Below are 18,529 nucleotides of genomic sequence, written 5' to 3' on the forward strand. Positions count from 1 at the left end.
GTCAAGGGGCGAAGGTTAGATTATCTCTGTAGGAGATGGTCATTGCCTGACACTTGTGTGGCCTGAAAGTTACTTGCTACTTGTCAGGCCAAGTCTGGATATTGTCCAATTCTTGCTGCATTTGGACATGGACTGCTTCAGTATCTGAGAAGTTGTAAATGGTGTTGAACGTTGTGCAGTCATCAGTGACTATTCCTACTTCTGGCCTGATGATGGAAGGGGGTCATTGATGAAGCAGTGGAAGATGGTTGGAACGAGGACACTATCCAGAGGAACTCCTGCAGTGATTCCCTGGAATTGAGACGTTTAACCTCAAACAAACACAGCCACCTTCCTTTGTCCTTGATAGGACTCCAACCTAAGAGAGTCTTGGTATATATGCACAATGTCCTTGGAAAACTTCAGGATACATCACATGAATTATTCATTCTCATCATTCATACAACAGAAAAATAAATTTAGATTAACTCCAAACAAGAACAATGGAATTGACTTACATAAAAGGACTAAACAAAAAGGACAGTGTTGTCTCTTTCTTGTGAATCATCTTCACCTGAAAAATAATTAAGAAGTTTAACAAAGTGTATATGAATCTCCACACCCATAGGTTTTCTGGCATCCACACATTACAAGGCTACATAATCCCATTACTGTTCATGATAATTCTACCTGTTTATTTTTCACACATTCCTCTGCCTGTGACAGCTTATACTGTGGAACTTTGTTCCTAAATTTCTTTGTTTTGCCAACTGTTCCACTACTGTGAAAACACTCTATAACAAACTCTCTCAGTACGCAGTCATCTTCCCCAGTGACTACTCAGTATCAATCCTTCCTACCCTTAATTTTGCACAGCACCTCAAGATGTCCTACTACATCGAAGATGGTATAGAACTGCAAGTTTCATGATTTCGGCAGGATTAACTGCCATGAAATTAATGTCATTGTAATAAAATCTGACTTAAAGCTACAAGATTTAAAAATGTAACAATTGCTTTGTCTTTCCCCTTGTTTGCTAATATCTCTTCAATTTCTTCATTAATCATTCTCCAATATTATTTTAATTGTTCAATGTTATTGAATTCACATGAATATATTCCACATCACGCCCTTATTAAGCAAACTGGGAAGGACAAAACATTATTCTGCTTTAACTCAATCGTTCTCATGATCTTAAAACTATGGGACATTTTACTTTCCACCGAAATCTTCAAAGTCTTGCCCAAAGAATTACCACTATATCCTGATTGAACCAATCTTACTTCTTCAACCCTTTATCTGGGACTTCCACTAAAATTAACTCGGACAATTTATTTTAAAAGATGAACAGTTTAAACAGGCAGGCCAGGAATTTCCTTGGTTGTCCTAACCATTTGCCATAACAACGTCAGACATTTAGGCCATCATGGCAGAAGGTCAGACAATTGTTGGGGAAGTTCGGGCGAGAACGCACATTGCCAGAGGCACGGCCAAGACAGAGTTGATGAGTAGAGGTGACTGGGTTTCCCTTCGTGGGAACGTCTGCCCACTATTGCTGCTGAGCTGTCATCCCCAAGTCGGTTAACTAGGTTGCCACCTGTACGGGATTCTCATTGCCAAGAGACAGCCCACCAAGGAGCACTGTGAAAAGATACAGCAGGGTGCTGCGTCTGCACTTGGTGAAAGTTACCGGACAAGGGTCAGAACTGCCCCATTCCAGGAAGACAGAAACTGAGAGCGGTTAAGGTGGTGGGAACAAAATTGGAGGAAAAGAAAAGCGACTAGATAACTTTCTCCTTCCATTTTGTACATAGGGGTCATTGATGCCACTACCCTGGGACCATCACCGTCTATTTGGGAAAAGGCAGAAAAAGTTTTTTTTTTTAAAAAGGGAGGCAAACAAATGAGGAGACCATTCCTCATGCACCACCGGCATTTATTTGAATGGTTGGGGTGGTACCAAGCAGTCACAGCAAAGCATGGGGAGAAAAGTCCACGTCAGCCACATCTTCCCGCCACACTGCTTGTTCCACCATCCTACCCACTGTGGAATGGCATGGCAGACAAAATTCAGACAAAGTAATCATGAACCTTTTTTCATTATTAAAAGTATATTGATTGATCCGAAAGCTGGTGTATTATATAAACTAGGACTGGCCTTTATGAAATGTAATGAATGACATCTGGTCCATCAAATTTGACTTGCAGATCAACTTAACTTGACCCAGAATCAACTTGACCCAGAATCAAATGAGTAGCCAATTAAGTAAGTTCTATGAAAACATAATTATGTAATTTTGAATTATTTATTGGTACAATTCAGCGCAATGAGCATGAACAAAAATATTCAGAAAGATTGGGAAGATGATTAAGAGACACAAAAACAGCAAACTACTCAGTTAGGCATGTATTTCATAATTTTTTGTTAAAAATTGATACTTAATAACAAATTTCATACCGTAAATTGTTCCAATATTTGCATGGTGTTTGTTAGCATGCATTCAGCTTTGTACTGGTCGCTGTTGTTTAAATACTCCAACGGTAAAATGCCCTATCAGAAATAAAACATCTATGATAAATTGATGCATGAGGCACATATATATTACCTTAAATATTTGAAACAGTTGCTTTAAGTTTTTGAAAACAATTTAAGGCATCGTTTTTCTCAGGCTGGATTCATTCTAAGTACGAGAAATGCCTGGATTTTCCTTAAATTACACTTAACTATAAGAAACAATTTATCGACAAAATTACAAAATTAGCTAGATTGACTAAGCAAGACAGCTGTCAGATTTCACATCGCACCTTGTATACGTGAATAATAGGGTGTGGTCCCCCACTAAAATGGTCAATTTATAGTGTGGCTGAATTGCAACTGATCAAAAATAATGAGTTCTTGCGAGCGACATAAACGAACAAAGAGATGTAGTCGACATTGATAATCTACCCCAAGTTAAATAATTTGGAAGCAAACATTATAATTTTGTCTGTGTGAGATAAAGATGTGTTTTCTCATTTGGAACAGGCTTGATGGACCCAGCTGGCCTTTTCCTGCCTGTCAATTTTGCATAATCGTCAATTGCATATAAACTTAACGTGGCACATTCTTACATAATTAAATGTTACGCTGCCTCTTCACGAAGGTCATTCTGATTTTGAGGGCAGCACCCTCTACTTGCTGAAGGAGAAAATCGAGGTTTCTAAAATGGAAAATAAGTTGCTCATGGGCTACTTATGACTTTTCTGTCTTACCAACGCAACACCAGCTAAAAGCTGATGATACATTTTGTCCCCCGCTCCCCCCCCCCCCCCCCCCCCCCCCCCCCGGCATCAAGCATTGCCTGAGCGAATTCTGCCAGTGCGACGCTTCACTTCACGGTGGGATTCCGTAAACACAGGCCAGTTGATACCAAAGAGGGGGTAGACCAAAGCATAATATTTTGGACTGGCTAAAACTTAACTAGCCTTAATAACAGCAAGGATCAGAATTCCATTTGAAAGCATGACCGTGCTTGGTTCAAACTGACACATATCAAGTCGATTGATTTTGTCACCAGACTTCCTGATATGAGAGCTAATTCAATGTCACCCAAACCTTCCTTGGTCGTGCTCCTTAGTGAGGATATGTGCACACAGATGCTCCTGGTCCCAGATGAGATCATGTTTGAAGATTTTTATGCCACTCCTCAAGTGGCAGCCACGACATTTTACATGGCTAACAGTCACACAGAATGACTTACTGAATCATGCAGTCACAAACCGAGAGCCTTCAACACCTTCAAGAGTACAGTGAATAATCAATGCAAACAAGGAAATGCAGTGGTGCCCCAGATGTGCAACTTTACATCCATTGGCAACGTGAAGTAGAAAAGCAAGGTTCCGATGTATTGCACATAAAATCACAAGATAAAATTGTAATACAAGAATAATGTAAAATATGCTGCTTTTTGTTTGTGTTTGGCACTTGTGCTTTCTATTAAGGGGTTTCTTAGCAAATCTGAAAACAACCAAGAGTTCATGCTGCTATCACAGATTCTTGTCGCAGTTTTTTTAACATTTTGGATGGCTAGAGAATGGTCAGGACGGGAGTGAACTGGCCGGATATTTGTCTCTAAGGGAACAGTGACTATACCACCGGTTTGTTCCGGGGAGAATTGATGGCGGGTTCCTGAGTTGGCAGAGGGCAGGTGTCAGGAGGCTGGGGGACCTGTTCATAGGCGGGAAGTTTGCGAGCCTGGGTGAGCTGGAAGGGAAGTTCAGGCTCCCCCCGGGGAACACCTTTAGGTACATGCAAGTAAGGGCGTTTGTCAGGCGGCAGGTGGCGGGGTTCCCCCTGCTGCCGCTGCGTGGGGTCCAGGACAGGGTGCTCTCGGAGGTATGGGTTGGAGAGGGGAGGATCTCGGAAGTGTACCAGGTGATGCAGGAGGTAGACGAGGCTTCGGTGGAGGAGCTGAAAGATAAATGGGAGGAGGAGCTGGGTGAGGAGATTGAGGAGGGGACGTGGGCGGATGCCCTAGAAAGGGTGAACTCCTCCTCTTCGTGTGTGAGGCTTAGCCTCATACAGTTTAAGGTACTGCATAGGGCTCATATGACCGTGGGACCGAGGACAGGTGTATTAGGTGCTCAGGGAGCCCAGCAAACCATGTCCACATGTTCTGGGCATGCCCAGCGCTGGGGGAATTTTGGAAGGGTGTAGCAAGGACGGTATCGAGGGTGGTAGGATCCAGGGTCAATCCAGGCTGGGGACTCGCAATATTTGGGGTTGCAGTGGAGCCGGGAGTGAAGGAGGCGAAAGAGGCCGGTGTTCTGGCCTTTGCGTCCCTAGTAGCCCGGCGGGGGAAGCGGGGGGGGGGGGGGGGGTTGTCTCTTTGTTTTTGTTTTGGGTTGAATATCTGCTTTGTGCCAATGACGGGCGTTAATTTATTGTTTCTCTTTTGTATTTACAACGGGGGGGTTCTGTAATTTTTTGTTCTTAGAATTTTCTGTTATTGTTTTCTTTTTTGTGAAAATGTGAAAATTTTAATAAAAATTATTTAAAAAAAAAAGAATTTGATAAAAGGTTTGAGGGGGATATGAGGCTCTCAAATCAAGCTTTTATATTGGAAGCTAGACCACCCTCAGAGAGATGACAAATGCATGGATCACAATAAGTTGGGCAGAACGGTTAACGGGCAAAGTCCACGGACAAAAAGCGGGGGGAAAAAACTGAATTTCTAGTAACCAGTCAGGGTCATAGGATAATCCAAAGCACTTTGCAACCAATTAAGACATTTTTGAAATGCAGTCACTGTTGTAATGTAGGAAATTCAGTAGCCAATTTGTGTGCGGTGAATGCCCACAACAGCAACGCAAGATTAGCTGGATAACCTCTTTATGCGCTGTTGAAAAATATTGATCAGAACACTGGCGATAACTCCCTCCCTTGCCTTTCTTCAAAACAGCGCCACGGAATATTTTACATTCCCCGAGTAGACAGGCGAGGTCACGTTTTAACATCTCATCTGACAGGGTCAGCCTAGATTTTTGTGCTCAAGCCCGAGAATGGGACTTGGAATTTGGAACCGACCACCTTTCTGATTTATTTAAAGGGGGGGGGGGGGGGGAAAGAGTGCTGCCAACTAAGTCACAGCTGGAACCAAAGTATTAGATCTTGTGAAGTGGTTTGATGACTGGTTGGGAAAGGTGGAGATTTGGGATAAAGGCTGTTCTCTGATTGGCAGATGCGGTGTTCTCTAAGAATCTACGCTCGGGCTTTAGCTTTTCACCGTGCAGTTTATGACTTGGATGCAGCAATGGAGGTTGTATATCCAAGTTTGCAGACAGCACCAAGTTCAGAGGCACTGTAAGTTTTGCAACTGAAAAACAGAAATGACACAGAAAAACAGAATGTGTGGACAACAGAAACCCAACACTGGGAGGTAGCACGTCATCCACTTACGATCCGAGAAAGACAAATCAGAATATTTTCTTAATGATAAGAAGTTGTGGAGGAGCAATGGTATTTCGATATTCATGCGCACAGATCATTAAACACTAGTGCACCGAGACGAAAAGTAATTTTAAAAAGGCTAACACAATACCAGTTTATAATCTCAATACAAATTCCTTCCACTGTGTCAAATTAAAATATCCATTGTACAGCTGATGAGGAAATTCTGCAAAGACTTGGGCTGAAAGGTGTTATTTAGAGGTCCAGTATGATAACACAGCCGTACGTATTCAGGGTGTGGTGCCTACATTTGTTGACTAGTGTGCAGAAAAGCAGTTCTGCTGAAGGCAGCTAATGAGGATATTCTGATAAATGGCAGAAGTGCTAGAAAGAATTACATAAAGGTTGAGTAATAGACCACAGGTTTATATATTATGGGTTTGGTGTCTACCTTATTGGTTGGATTGCAGAAAGCAAGTAGTTGTTATGGAGCTTTGTAGAATACAATACAGGTGTGCGCCTGAGGCGTTGGCATCTTTTCTCTAACGAGCATTAACTTGCCTTTTTGCTTTACAAAGACGCTGACGGATCTGGTGTGTATTTTCCAGGATTTTCGGAGGGTGTTGTCACAAAATTTCCAGTACTTGTCCGTTTTTATTTGTTCATTTTAAGATGAATGGTGTTGCTCATCATGCTAGATGTATCAAATGGTGCGGGGCGGACATCAGTGCAGGGGTCTCAACTTTTCACAATTTAAATAAATGACTTGGGGTGAAGGGATTGACCAGATGGTTGCTAAATTTGCTGATGACACAAAGATAGGTAGGAAAGTAAGCTGTGAAGAGGCCATATGGAGGCTACAAAGGGATATAAATAGGTTAAGTGTGATGTGTTATCTGTGTTGGTCTAACATCGACTGCAACTGGATGCAGTAAAACGAGAAACAGGTTTCCGACACAGGAGATGGTCCAACACTGTTTTATTGAACCTGTTGATTGCTGTACATAATCTGCTGTGGGTTGACACTCTATTAACCTAACTGATAACCTCCTACTGGCTTGACCAGACTAGCTCTCTATCACATGGTGATGATGTTCATTGGCCTGTGCACTGTGACTATCTCCCTAGCCGTGTCCAGTGAGAGAGAGAGAGCCTTAATGCCCTATGGGCTCTATAGTGGTGGTGTCCTGTCTGGTGATTGGTTGTTCTGTGTTGTGTGTGTTCATTGGTTTTCCTGTGTGTCAATCACGGCTTGTCTGCATCTCATGATATACATGAGTGGATATTATGACAAAGTGATTGGGCAGAAATCTGGCAAATGTGGAGTGTAATGTGAGAAAATGTGAAATTGTCCAATGTGGCAGCACGGTAGCATGGTGGTTAGCGTCAATGCTTCACAGCTCCAGGGTCCCAGGTTCAGTTCCTGGCTGGGTCACTGTCTTTGCGGAGTCTGCACATCCTCCCCGTGTGTGCGTGGGTTTCCTCCGGGTGCTCCGGTTTCCTCCCATAGTCCAAAGATGTGCGGGTTAGGTGGATTGGCCATGCTAAATTGCCCGTAGTGTCCTAAAAAGTAAGGTTAAGGGGGGGTTGTTGGGTTACGGGTATAGGGTGGATACGTGGGTTTGAGTAGGGTGATCATTGCTCGGCACAACATCGAGGGCCGAAGGGCCTGTTCTGTGCTGTACTGTTCTATGTTCTAAGAATAAAAAAAGTTTATTATTCAAAAAGTGAAAGATTGAAGAGCTATGAGATGCAGAGGGATCCGTGGCTGTACGTGTTGCAAAATGTTAGCACGCAGGTACAACAAGTAATTAGTAAAGCAAACAGAATGTTGCCGTTTATTGCGAGGGGAATTGTGTACAAAAGTACAGAGGTTATGCTCTTGTTATGCAGGGCATTGGTGAGACTACATCAGGAGTACTATGCACAGTATTGGCCTCCTTACTTAAGGAAGGATGTAAATGTGTTGGAAGGCGTTCAGAGAAGGTTTACTAGACTATTGCACAGAATGGGCATTACGTGTGATACGGCAGAACAGGCTAGGTTTGTGCCTGCTGGAGTTTAGAAGAGTAAAAGGCAACTTGATTGAAATGTAAAGGGATCTTCCCAGAGTGAATATGAAAAAGATGTCTCCTCTTGTGGTAGAATCTAGACGTAGGGGTCATGTTTTTAAAAATAAATATTCGCTGTCAGGAACCTCTTTGAAATCCTTGTCGGACCCTGATTTCCCTGTTTAATTTTGGTCTTTGTTTAAGACTTTGGTCTTAAACTACAGACCTTGATTTTAAACAGAAACACCCCTGGTCTAATGTGCTATTTGAACTGGCCCAATGATGTCATTTTAATGGACTTAGCTAGCAGCCAATCAACTCTTATGAAATTCCGGGGCTTGTTCAATTCTCGATGTTGATTGGTAGAACGCTTCAAAGGCTTCTGGGAAGAAGAAGCGCAGACTCCATTGTAATTCAGTGCTGCTTAGACCTGGAGCAGCAAGGAGCAGGTTAAAACACTCGCTCTATCAGCTAAGGCTGCCAAGTTAAAACACCCTCTATCCAGCGAGGCGTATGAAAGTTTAACCTCTGATTAAAAGGCTGTAAGCAGTCTCCAGCCAGGTCAGTGAAAGCCTAACCTCTGTTTGGAAGGCTGAAGAATGAACAGGGCTGATAGTTCTCTCTTAAGATCTCTAAAGGTCTGGAAGAAAAGACCCCTTGTCGGTTTCTCTTCACTACAGTTAATCTTGATCTGCAGAAAGAGCGTTCAAGAGGCAGAGTGGACGGAAACTCCTCTTTTAAATTCTCAGGCAGAGAATTCTAAAATAATCTCAGTGAGACTGCAGTCAGTCAAGTGAAAGTGACTCCCCAGAGGAAATTCTACATGCTGTGGGTTTTATTAGAGAGTCCGATCCAGCCGGTGGATTTCAACACCTCGTGTCCCAAGAAGATCACCACCCACAGAAACCTCCACCTCAGCAGCAAAGATACTCATCTCTTATTCCCAGTTTAATCCCCATTATTTTGAGCCTTCCTTACCCCCACTATGTGCCAGTCTTATGTGTGTTTGGGTGGAGGGTGGGACGGTGTTAGGGGAATGATTAGTTATTCTATTATTACCATTACATGTCTATCTCTTCTCTTGTCATAAATAAAGAGTTTTTAAATGTTTTACTTACAAATCTGGTGCCTGTAAGTCATTGCAGCAGTCAAAGGTCAACAGTCTCAGGATAATATACAAATTATTGGTTAATTCACTTTTGTTGGGACTCTGGGGTCTATGAGGCTGGAATTGACCGCACCCCAGACTGTCGGAACATCGCTCATTTAAGACAGAAGTGAGGAGAATTATTTATTTCAGAGGGTCTTGTGCCTTTGGAACTCCTTTCTGAAAGGATGGTGGCAACAGAGTCTTTGAATATTTTTAAGGCCGAAATAGACAGATTCTTGATAAGCAAAGGGGTGAGAGGTGATTGAGGGTAGGTGGGAAGATGGAATTGAGGTGATAATCAGATCAGCCGTCATCATATTGAATAGTGGAGCAGACTCGAAGGGCCAAATGGCCTACTCCTGCTCCGAATTTCTATGTTCTTATGACCGTAATCAAGATAAATTCTTTTTACCTGTTGCTTGCTAACCAAAGGCTCAAACCCATGATTTTCTGTTGCATCGTGACCAACTAGTGACTAGAATAATAATAATCTTTATTGTCACAAGTAGGCTTAAATTACCACTGCAATGAAGTTACTGTGAAAAGCCCCTAGTCGCCACATTCCGGCGCCTGTTCGGGTGCACGGAGGGAGAATTCAGAATGTCCAATTCACCTAACAGCACGTCTTTCGGGACTTGTGGGAGGAAACCGGAGCGCCCGGAGGAAACCCACGCAGACACGGGGAGAACGTGCAGACTCCGCACAGACAGTGAACCAAGCCGGGAATCGAACCTGGGATCCTGGTGCTGTGAAGCCACAGTGCTAACCACTCTGCTGCCATGCCACCCTCTATCCTCTTTGACAGGGTGGGGGTGCAGAAACGTGCAGTTGTGTCTAGGTCGAGACAGAAGGTCGGAGGTGATGGGAGATTGGAACCATTCTAAGATATTAAATTTAGTGTCTGACTCAGCCCATTACTTGTAACATGACCTGATTCTGTCTCCTGAAATCAAATGTTGCAGAATTGGACACCCGGGGCGGGATTCTCTGAAATGGAGGCAGAGTGTCTGCGCCATCGTGAAAAGCATCGGCGTTCATGACGGCGCGAAGCAGATGCGGGCACTACCGATTCTGGCCCCCACAGGGGGCTAGCACGGCGCTAGAGCGGTTAACCTCACTCCAGCCTCCCTTCCCGGTGCCAACTGGGTGCCGCACCAAACCGTGCATGCGCAGTGGCGCAGTGCCGCGCCAACCCGCGCATGCATGGGGGACTTCCCAAATGCGCCGGTCCCAACGCAACATGGCGCGGGGGTTCAGGGGCCGGGTCGCGTAACAGAATAGGGCTGGAGAGGCCGGCCTGTTGATCGGTGGGCCCTGATCACGGGCCAGACCCAATCGGAGGCCCCGCGCCCCCCGACCCTGTGTGCAGAGTTCCAGCCGGCTGCGAGCAGGTGTGGCCGGCGCCGGTGGGGCTCTGCCATTTCCTCGCGGCCGCTCGGCCCATCAAGTCCAGAGAATCGGCTGCCCGGCCGCAGACAGCAGCCCGCGACCGGCGCCGCGCCCGCGGAAATGGCGCCGATTCTACGCTCCTTGGAGAATCGTGTGCCGGCGTGGGGGCGGCGTGGCGCAGTTGCGGCGATTCTCCGGCCCGGCGTGGGGCTTGGAGAATCCCGCCCCCTAAGTTGCACACCCGCTGCAGGATTCTGCGTCAGCGGGATCCTCCACTTCGCCGGCAATGCCCGCAGGTTTCCCGACGGCGAGGAAGTGGCCACAATAGGAAACCCCATTGGCCGACTGCAGGAGCGGAGAATCCCCACTGCCGGCGGGGGTGCGCTGCACCGGAAAACAGGGCTGACGGGACGGAGAATCCTGCTTCAGCCATCAACAACCTTCTGGACTGCTGACTTAGAAATCATACCTGAATTATCAACAAAATACAAAGGCAAATCATGGGAAGTTTCACTCCTATTATCAAGTCCGGTTATGTATTGGTTACCACTAAGAAATGAACACAAAATGTCAGCTTACCACAGAATTTAGAGGGAAAGGGACTCCAATTAGAGCAGCCATCAGTGGAGCTATATCAGCCTAAGTGAGAAAAATAGAAACAATTCATTGCAACATTTTGCTGTGAGCAGACATAATAAAATATCAAACTCACACGTTTTTTAAACCCAACATTTATAAGATTCCGTCAGAATTGACCCATCATGCTCTTTGAAAGAGCTCTCCAATTAGTACCATTCCCTGCTCTTCCTCTACACCCTCGCAGTGTATTCCCCTCTCCGGGTATTTATTCAGCTCTAGTTTGAATGTTTATTATTGAGCATTCCAGATCGCAACAACTTTCTGCGTGAAATAAATGTTTCCTCGTGTCACCTTTGCTCTTTTTTGCCAATCAACTTAAATCCTACTCCTTTTATGCTTAAGAGCTGACGGTCTGGATTCTCCGTCGGCGGGATCCTCCTTTTCACCGGCAGCGCACTCACGCTCGGGGATTTCCCGACGGCGTTGGGGTTGCCCACAATGGGGAACTCCATTGGCTGGCTGCCGGGCCGGAGAATCCCCGCTGCTGGCGGGGGCGTGCCCACCAGATACCGGGTGCAGCGGGATGGAGAATCCCCCCCCCCCAATCTTTGTCGTTGGAGTTTTGGAGCCTAAAATACAAGAATATTGTAAATGTTTGTATTTCTATGGTGATATTTTGAATATAATTTTAAACCCTGAGCAAGTTAAGGGTTTTACCTGATTTACATCAAACCTCTTCCTGTCATTTAACTTCCATTCTGAAAGAAAAAGCAAAGCCAAGTTTTAAAGAACAGTACATAGAACAGTACAGCACAGAACAGGCCCTTTGGCCCTCAATGTTGTGCCGAGCCATGATCACCCCACTCAAACCCACATATCCACGTAACCCAACAACCACCCCCCTTAACCTTACTTTTATTAGGACACTACGGGCAATTTAGCATGGCCAATCCACCTAACCCGCACATCTTTGGACTGTGGGAGGAAACCGGAGCACCCGGAGGAAACCCACGCACACAGGGGGAGGACGTGCAGACTCCACACAGACAGTGACCCAGCCGGGAATCGAACCTGGGACCTTGGAGCTGTGAAGCATTTATGCTAACCACCATGCTACCCTGCTGCCCACAATCAGTCATCTTTGATTCTCCCCCCGGCCCTGCATCCTCAAATGTTAGCACACTTCTGGTGAGTGAATCTGGAAACGGCTTCAGGAATAGACTCTATTGGAGCTCCTCTCGTTTACTTCCACCTTGAACCTGAATATCCCTGGTGACTGCCAGCAAGTCAGTGGATGACGATGATGCAGACAGAGTGGTGAGATGCCACATAAGACTGCAGTTTCACCATCTTGCCCTCGCTACGTCCTTGTGAGTTGGAACGCCAAGAGCAATGATGAATAGAAGAGTGCAGCCGTGGTAACAATTCTATTGTCTTTGTACAGGGACTACACCTTGCTGTTCTCATGCGAGAAAGCTATTCAACTCCACTAAGTAGCTGAGTACGTGTTTTACCGGTTGCCCCACAATCTCTCAACAAATCGTTCGAGCAACTGCCTCTGGATCTTTCTTTGTGTCCAGTTTTCCTCGGTGAGGAGGAGCAGGAGGTGCAGTGGAAACTGGGAAGAGTCCCGTTGCACAGGGCGCAAATAAGCCGGGCGAGGTGTTATCCAGCCGAAGTTGACCCGCCATGCAATTCCTTCCTCCAACTTTCTGAGGAGCAATGCACCAGGAAGCACATTTTCCGCAAGGAAACGCGACACGACTTGTGTAGGATCTTCAAACTGGGACTTAAAAGCATTATCTTGCACTGCGAACAGCACTGGCACTCAAAGGCAATGATACTCCACACAATGGACTCATTCTGGTCAAATGCAATGGATGTGCGGGTTAGGTGGATTGGCCATGCTAAATTGCCCGTAGTGTAAGGTTAATGGGGGGATTGTTGGGTTACGGGTATACGGGTTACGTGGGTTTAAGTAGGGTGATCATTGCTCGGCACAACATCGAGGGCCGAAGGGCCTGTTCTGTGCTGTACTGTTCTATTCTATTCTATTCTATTCTATTCTATCTTTGCAACATCTCACTGTCCACGGTGCATCGTGCACGCTATTGATGCCCCATCCACCAGAGCTGATCTGTACACATTTCTTATCTCCTGACACAGTGGCTCAAGGGGGGAGGACATAACCTATTTCAGAGCTGCAGATTTAGCCCAACTGTCCCGTTTGGTTTTTAGACTCCACACCAGCCTCCTCCACTTCCCTTCAGCTAATGCTATCAGCATAATCTTCTACTCCTTTCTCCTCATGTACTTATCCAACTTGCCCCTAACTACATCTAGGCTATTTGCCTCAACTACTCCTCATGGTAAGAGTTCTACACTCTAACCATTCTCCAGGAAAGAGGTTTCTTCTGAATTTTAAGTTGCATGTATTAGTGACTGTCTTTTATTCATGTTCTGCTCTCCTTCCCAAGTCGCAATATGTCCTTTACACCATCCCAGTCAAACCCTTGAAGAATTGTCAAGACCTCTGGTCTCCCCCAGCCTTCTCTTTTCTGGAGAATAGAACCCCGGCCTGTTCAGTCTGTCACAATGAACATAGCTTCTCTTTGTGAATCCTTCTTCATGGCATCTCTATGGGCCGGATACTCCGGTCCCCCAACAACGTGTTTTTTGGCGGCGCACCGTTCGCTGGCGGCAGGATTGGGTACTCGCTGGCGGCAGGATTGGGTACTCGCTGGCGGCAGGATTGGGTACTCCCGCCGCTTTGTCAATGGAACTTCCCGTTATAGCCACCCTGTGCTGTCGGGAAATCCGCGGGTGGGGGTGTGCTGCCGGCAGGAACACAGAATCCCAACGGCAGGAGAATTCCAGCCGATAGTCTTTCTACAATACGGAGATCGGAACTGACCCACAGTACTCCATCACATCACTAGCTCCTACACTTGGAATATTGCGCACAATTCTGATCGCCGCTCTACCAGAAGGGTGAGGAGGCTTTGGAGAGGATGCTGGGAAGGTTTACCAGGATGTTGCCTGGTCTGAAGGGTGTTAGCTATGCGGTGAGGCTGAATAGACTTGGACTGCCCCTCATAATCTTGTAAACCACGATCAGGTTGAGGGATGACCTGATAGAGGTCTGCAAGACTATGAGGGGCATGGATAGAGTGGATGGGCAGGCACTCTTTCCCAGGGTGGAGGGGTCAGTCACCAGGGGGCACAGGTTTAAGGTCCATGGGGCAAAGTTTAGAGGAGATGTGCGAGGCACGATTTTTTCACAGAGGGCGGCGAGTGCCTGGAACACGTTGCCGGGGAGGTTGTGGAAACAGATACATTAACGGCGTTCAAAAGGCATCTCGACAAATACACGGATAGAATGGGTATAGAGGGATACGGCACTAAGAAGTGCTGAGGGTTTTGCCAGGGGTGATATCATGACCAGTACAGGCTTGGAGGGGCAAAGGGCCTGTTCCTATGCTGTATTGTTCTTTGTACACTAGAAGTCATCGATTCAGATAATGCAATGAAGTACTCAGATTCTCGGATTAGCTTTATCACTGTAGTATTAACCCTCTGAAACTAAGCCTCTAAAACAGTCCCTGATTTAAACATTTTGTATCCTTCCACCTCGTTTCTCCCGCTAGAAAATACACTTTACATTCATTGCTGATTACGTTTCTGAATTTTTCAGCTTTTTCCACAGGAAGGATTTGAGGGGAATAAAAGCAGTTCCGCACTCATGTTAAGTTTTTTAAAAAGCCTAACGGATTCAGGATAATTTAACACATTACAACAGTGACCACACTTAAAAAGTAATTGAATGGCTGTAAAGTGCCCTGGATGTCTTGAGGTCATAAAGGCACTAAAAAAAATGTCAGTCTTCCTTTTTAAGTGAAGTGGCCTGCCTTTTAAACAGCAACATGAAACATACCCTGCAGAAAATCATCCTCAAACTGTTGGTTTGAGCCAACCAGCGGTCCATTTACTCCAGCTCCCCAGGCGACCAAGGGTGTGAGGGTTTCTGAGGGGTGGCCTGCACCATGTGAACCTGTAGCAGCAAAGACATGTAGGGATTAGGCATAAATCTAATGTTGCAAGATGCACTGCTAGAACAGGTATTGGTCAAAATATAAAGACATTAAGGGAATTAGTCTTTTGCATAATTACAGACACACATACACACAGCACGCTATTTATTACAATGTCAATTTGTTTCTCTCACACAGACTTTGTTTAACAGCTGGGCAAAGTGATTACTTAGAGTCTCTGCAGTGCATAAGAAGGCCATTCAGCCCTCCAGATCTGCACTGACCCTGTGAAAGAGCACCCTACCCCCGCCCTATCCCGTAACCCCACCAACTCTGCACATCCCTGGGCACTAAGGGGCAATTTAGCACAGCCAATCCACCTAACCTGCACATCTTTGGACTGTACGAGGAAACCAGAGCACCCGGAGGAAACCCATGCAGACACGGGGAGAACGTGCAGAATCCACACAGACACCCGAGTTCTGAATTTAACCCGGACCCTGCCGCTGTGAGGCAGCAGTGCTAACCACTGGAGAAATCTCTCCGGCGAGAGTCAGGTCAATTTTCATCTTGTTGCCTCCCGTTTGTGCCGCTAAATGAGGCAGCGCACCACCCGCTTCCCCCCGCACTCCCACGTGTGTGCCTGTTATGATCGTGAGGACGGAGCTTGCTTTGGGCATTTATTGCTCCTGCCGGAAAACATGTGAGAGCCGTATAAACTGACAGAGTGAAGTGGATGTTGGTGGGAGACCGAACACCACTTTCATCTCAAGTCGCCTACTTCCTCAACTTACTCACAAGCCATGGGTACCCACCCTTCCTCCCACTTCACCAATGTCAGGTCTCTGCCACTGTGTAATATGGGTTTCTTGGGGGGTTTTCCTGCCAGAAAGAACACTTTACCCATTAGTTAATGCAGTCAATGGGTGTGTGTTTATTGATGACACAGCTGCAGAGGTGCACTACACCTGCAATGCCTTTCAGCGCCATCCTCAGCAGCTGTCTGCATCAACAATGGCACAGACCAAACCCAGCTGGGGAACAAACCATGCTCTCACCATCCCTCTCCTGAGCCTTTGCCTGCTTGCCGACACTCCCCTCAGCCCTTGGTGGCTCCACTCCTCTCCACAGCCCTTGCCACTGTTTGCCACTCCCTTAGGCCTTGCTCACTTGAGGGGCAGCAAGTGAAAGTGTGGGCTCAGGAAAGGCAGCAAGTGTTCGGGAGAGGGGTGGCAAGTGAGAGGCGGTGAGGGCTCGGGAGATAGGTGGAGAGTGGGAGACGGCGAGGGTTCGGGAGAGGGGTGGAGAGTGGGAGACAGCGAGGGTTCGGGAGAGGGGTGGAGAGTGGGAGACAGCGAGGGCTCGGGAGAGAGGGTTCAGGAGAGGGGTGGAGAGTGGGAGACAGCGAGGGCTCGGGAGAGAGGTAGAGAGTGGGGGGCGGCGTGGGCTCGTGAGAGAGGGTTCGGGAGAGGTGTGAAGAGTGGGAGACGGCGAGGGCTCGGGAGAGGGGTGGAGAGTGGGAGGCGGCGAGGGCTCGGTAGAGAGGGCTCGGGAGAGGGGTGGAGAGTGGGGGGTGGCGAGGGCTCAGGAGAGAGGGTTCGAGAGAGGGATGGAGAGTGGGAGACGGCGAGGGCTCGGGAGAGGGGTGGAGAGTGGGAGACGGCGATAGCTCGGGAAAGAGGGTTCGGGAGAGGGGTGGAGAGTGGGAGACGGTGAGGGCTCAGGAGAGAGGTGGAGTGTGGGAGACGGCGAGGGCTCGGGACAGGGGTGAAGAGTGGGAGACGGCGAGGGCTCAGGCTCGGGAGAGGTGTGGAGAGTGGGAGACGGCGAGGGCTCGGGAGAGGGGTGGAGAGTGGGAGACGGCGAGGGCTCGGGAAAGGGGTGGAGAGTGGGAGACGGCGATGGCTCGGGAGAGAGGTGGAGAGTGGGAGACGGCGAGGGCTCGGGAGGGTTCGGGAGAGGGATGGAGAGTGGGAGACGGCGAGGGCTCGGGAGAGGGGTGGAGAGTGGGGGGTGGCGAGGGCTCGGGAGAGGGGTGGAGAGTGGGAGACAGCGAGGGCTCGGGAGAGGGGTGGAGAGTGGGAGACAGCGAGGGCTCGGGAGAGAGGGTTCGGGAAAGGGGTGGCGAGGGGGAGACGGCGAGGGCTCGGGAGAGGGGTGGAGAGTGGGAGACAGCGAGGGCTCGGGAGAGAGGGCTCGGGAGAGGGGTGGAGAATGGGAGACGGCGAGGGCTCGGGAGAGAGGGTTCGGGAGAGGGGTGGAGAGTGGGAGACGGCGAGGGCTCGGGAGAGAGGGTTCGGGAGAGGGGTGGAGAGTGGGAGACGGCGAGGGCTCGGGAGAGGGATGGAGAGTGGGAGACGGCGAGGGCTCGGGAGAGAGGGTTCGGGAGAGGTGTGGAGAGTGGGAGACGGCGAGGGCTCGGGAGGGGGGTGGAGAGTGGGAGACGGCGAGGGCTCGGGAGAGAGGGTTCGGGAGAGGTGTGGAGAGTGGGAGACGGCGAGGGCTCGGGAGAGGGGTGGAGAGTGGGAGACGGCGAGGGCTCGGGAGAGAGGGTTCGGGAGAGGTGTGGAGAGTGGGAGACGGCGAGGGCTCGGGAGAGGGGTGGAGAGTGGGAGACGGCGAGGGCTCGGGAGAGAGGGTTCGGGAGAGGTGTGGAGAGTGGGAGACGGCGAGGGCTCGGGAGAGGGGTGGAGAGTGGGAGACGGCGAGGGCTCGGGAGAGAGGGTTCGGGAGAGGTGTGGAGAGTGGGAGACGGCGAGGGCTCGGGAGAGGGGTGGAGAGTGGGAGACGGCGAGGGCTCGGGAGAGAGGGTTCGGGAGAGGGATGGAGAGTGGGAGACGGCGAGGGCTCGGGAGAGGGGTGGAGAGTGGGAGACGGTGAGGGCTCGGGAGAGAGGGCTCGGTAGAGGGATGGAGAGTGGGAGACGGCGAGGGCTCGGGAGAGAGGGTTCGGGAGAGGGATGGAGAGTGGGAGACGGCGAGGGCTCGGGAGAGGGGTGGAGAGTGGGAGACGGTGAGGGCTCGGGAGAGAGGGTTCGGGAGAGGGATGGAGAGTGGGAGACGGCGAGGGCTCGGGAGAGGGGTGAAGAGTAGGAGATGGCGATGGCTCAGGAGAGAGGGTAAGGGCTCAGGAGGCAGCAAGAAGGCAACAAGCAAAGGAGGACAATGGACCATAACAACGGTGTTGGTAGTGGGAGAAAGGCACATGGAGCGGGTATCGAGTGGACGCTCACAACTGTTCCTATTCAGCGGCACGAGTTACAGTATATCCTTTACAAAGATATTCACCAATCCCCAGTAAGCCCATTGATGCAGCACCACCTCATGGCAGATGCAGTCTATTGCACCAAGTATTCAGAACATCAGCAGATTGATGGTCACGTAATGCTGGATGGTAAATGACAACGTGCAGAGTGATTTGT

The 18,529-nt window shown here is 48.4% G+C and overlaps 1 protein-coding gene across 5 annotated transcripts in view; it reads right to left on the reverse strand.

Moving 5' to 3' along the window:
* Nucleotides 1-18,529, reverse strand: part of pign (phosphatidylinositol glycan anchor biosynthesis, class N) — a 124,765-nt gene that overhangs the window by 76,912 nt on the left and 29,324 nt on the right. For all 5 annotated transcript variants that reach the window (XR_005460602.1, XM_038796540.1, XM_038796541.1 and 2 more), the window contains 5 exons: nt 15,012-15,128; nt 11,795-11,835; nt 11,078-11,137; nt 2,438-2,530; nt 498-553 (listed from right to left, as the gene is read on the reverse strand). Coding sequence is in view for 4 of the 5 variants with exons in the window: in XM_038796540.1 (XP_038652468.1) it covers nt 498-553; nt 2,438-2,530; nt 11,078-11,137; nt 11,795-11,835; nt 15,012-15,128 (367 nt within the window). In the remaining variant the exon portion in view is untranslated. The remainder of the gene's footprint in view (nt 1-497; nt 554-2,437; nt 2,531-11,077; nt 11,138-11,794; nt 11,836-15,011; nt 15,129-18,529) is intronic.

The sequence above is a fragment of the Scyliorhinus canicula genome, chromosome 5 (genome assembly GCF_902713615.1).
Source record: "Scyliorhinus canicula chromosome 5, sScyCan1.1, whole genome shotgun sequence".
NCBI lineage: Eukaryota > Metazoa > Chordata > Chondrichthyes > Carcharhiniformes > Scyliorhinidae > Scyliorhinus > Scyliorhinus canicula.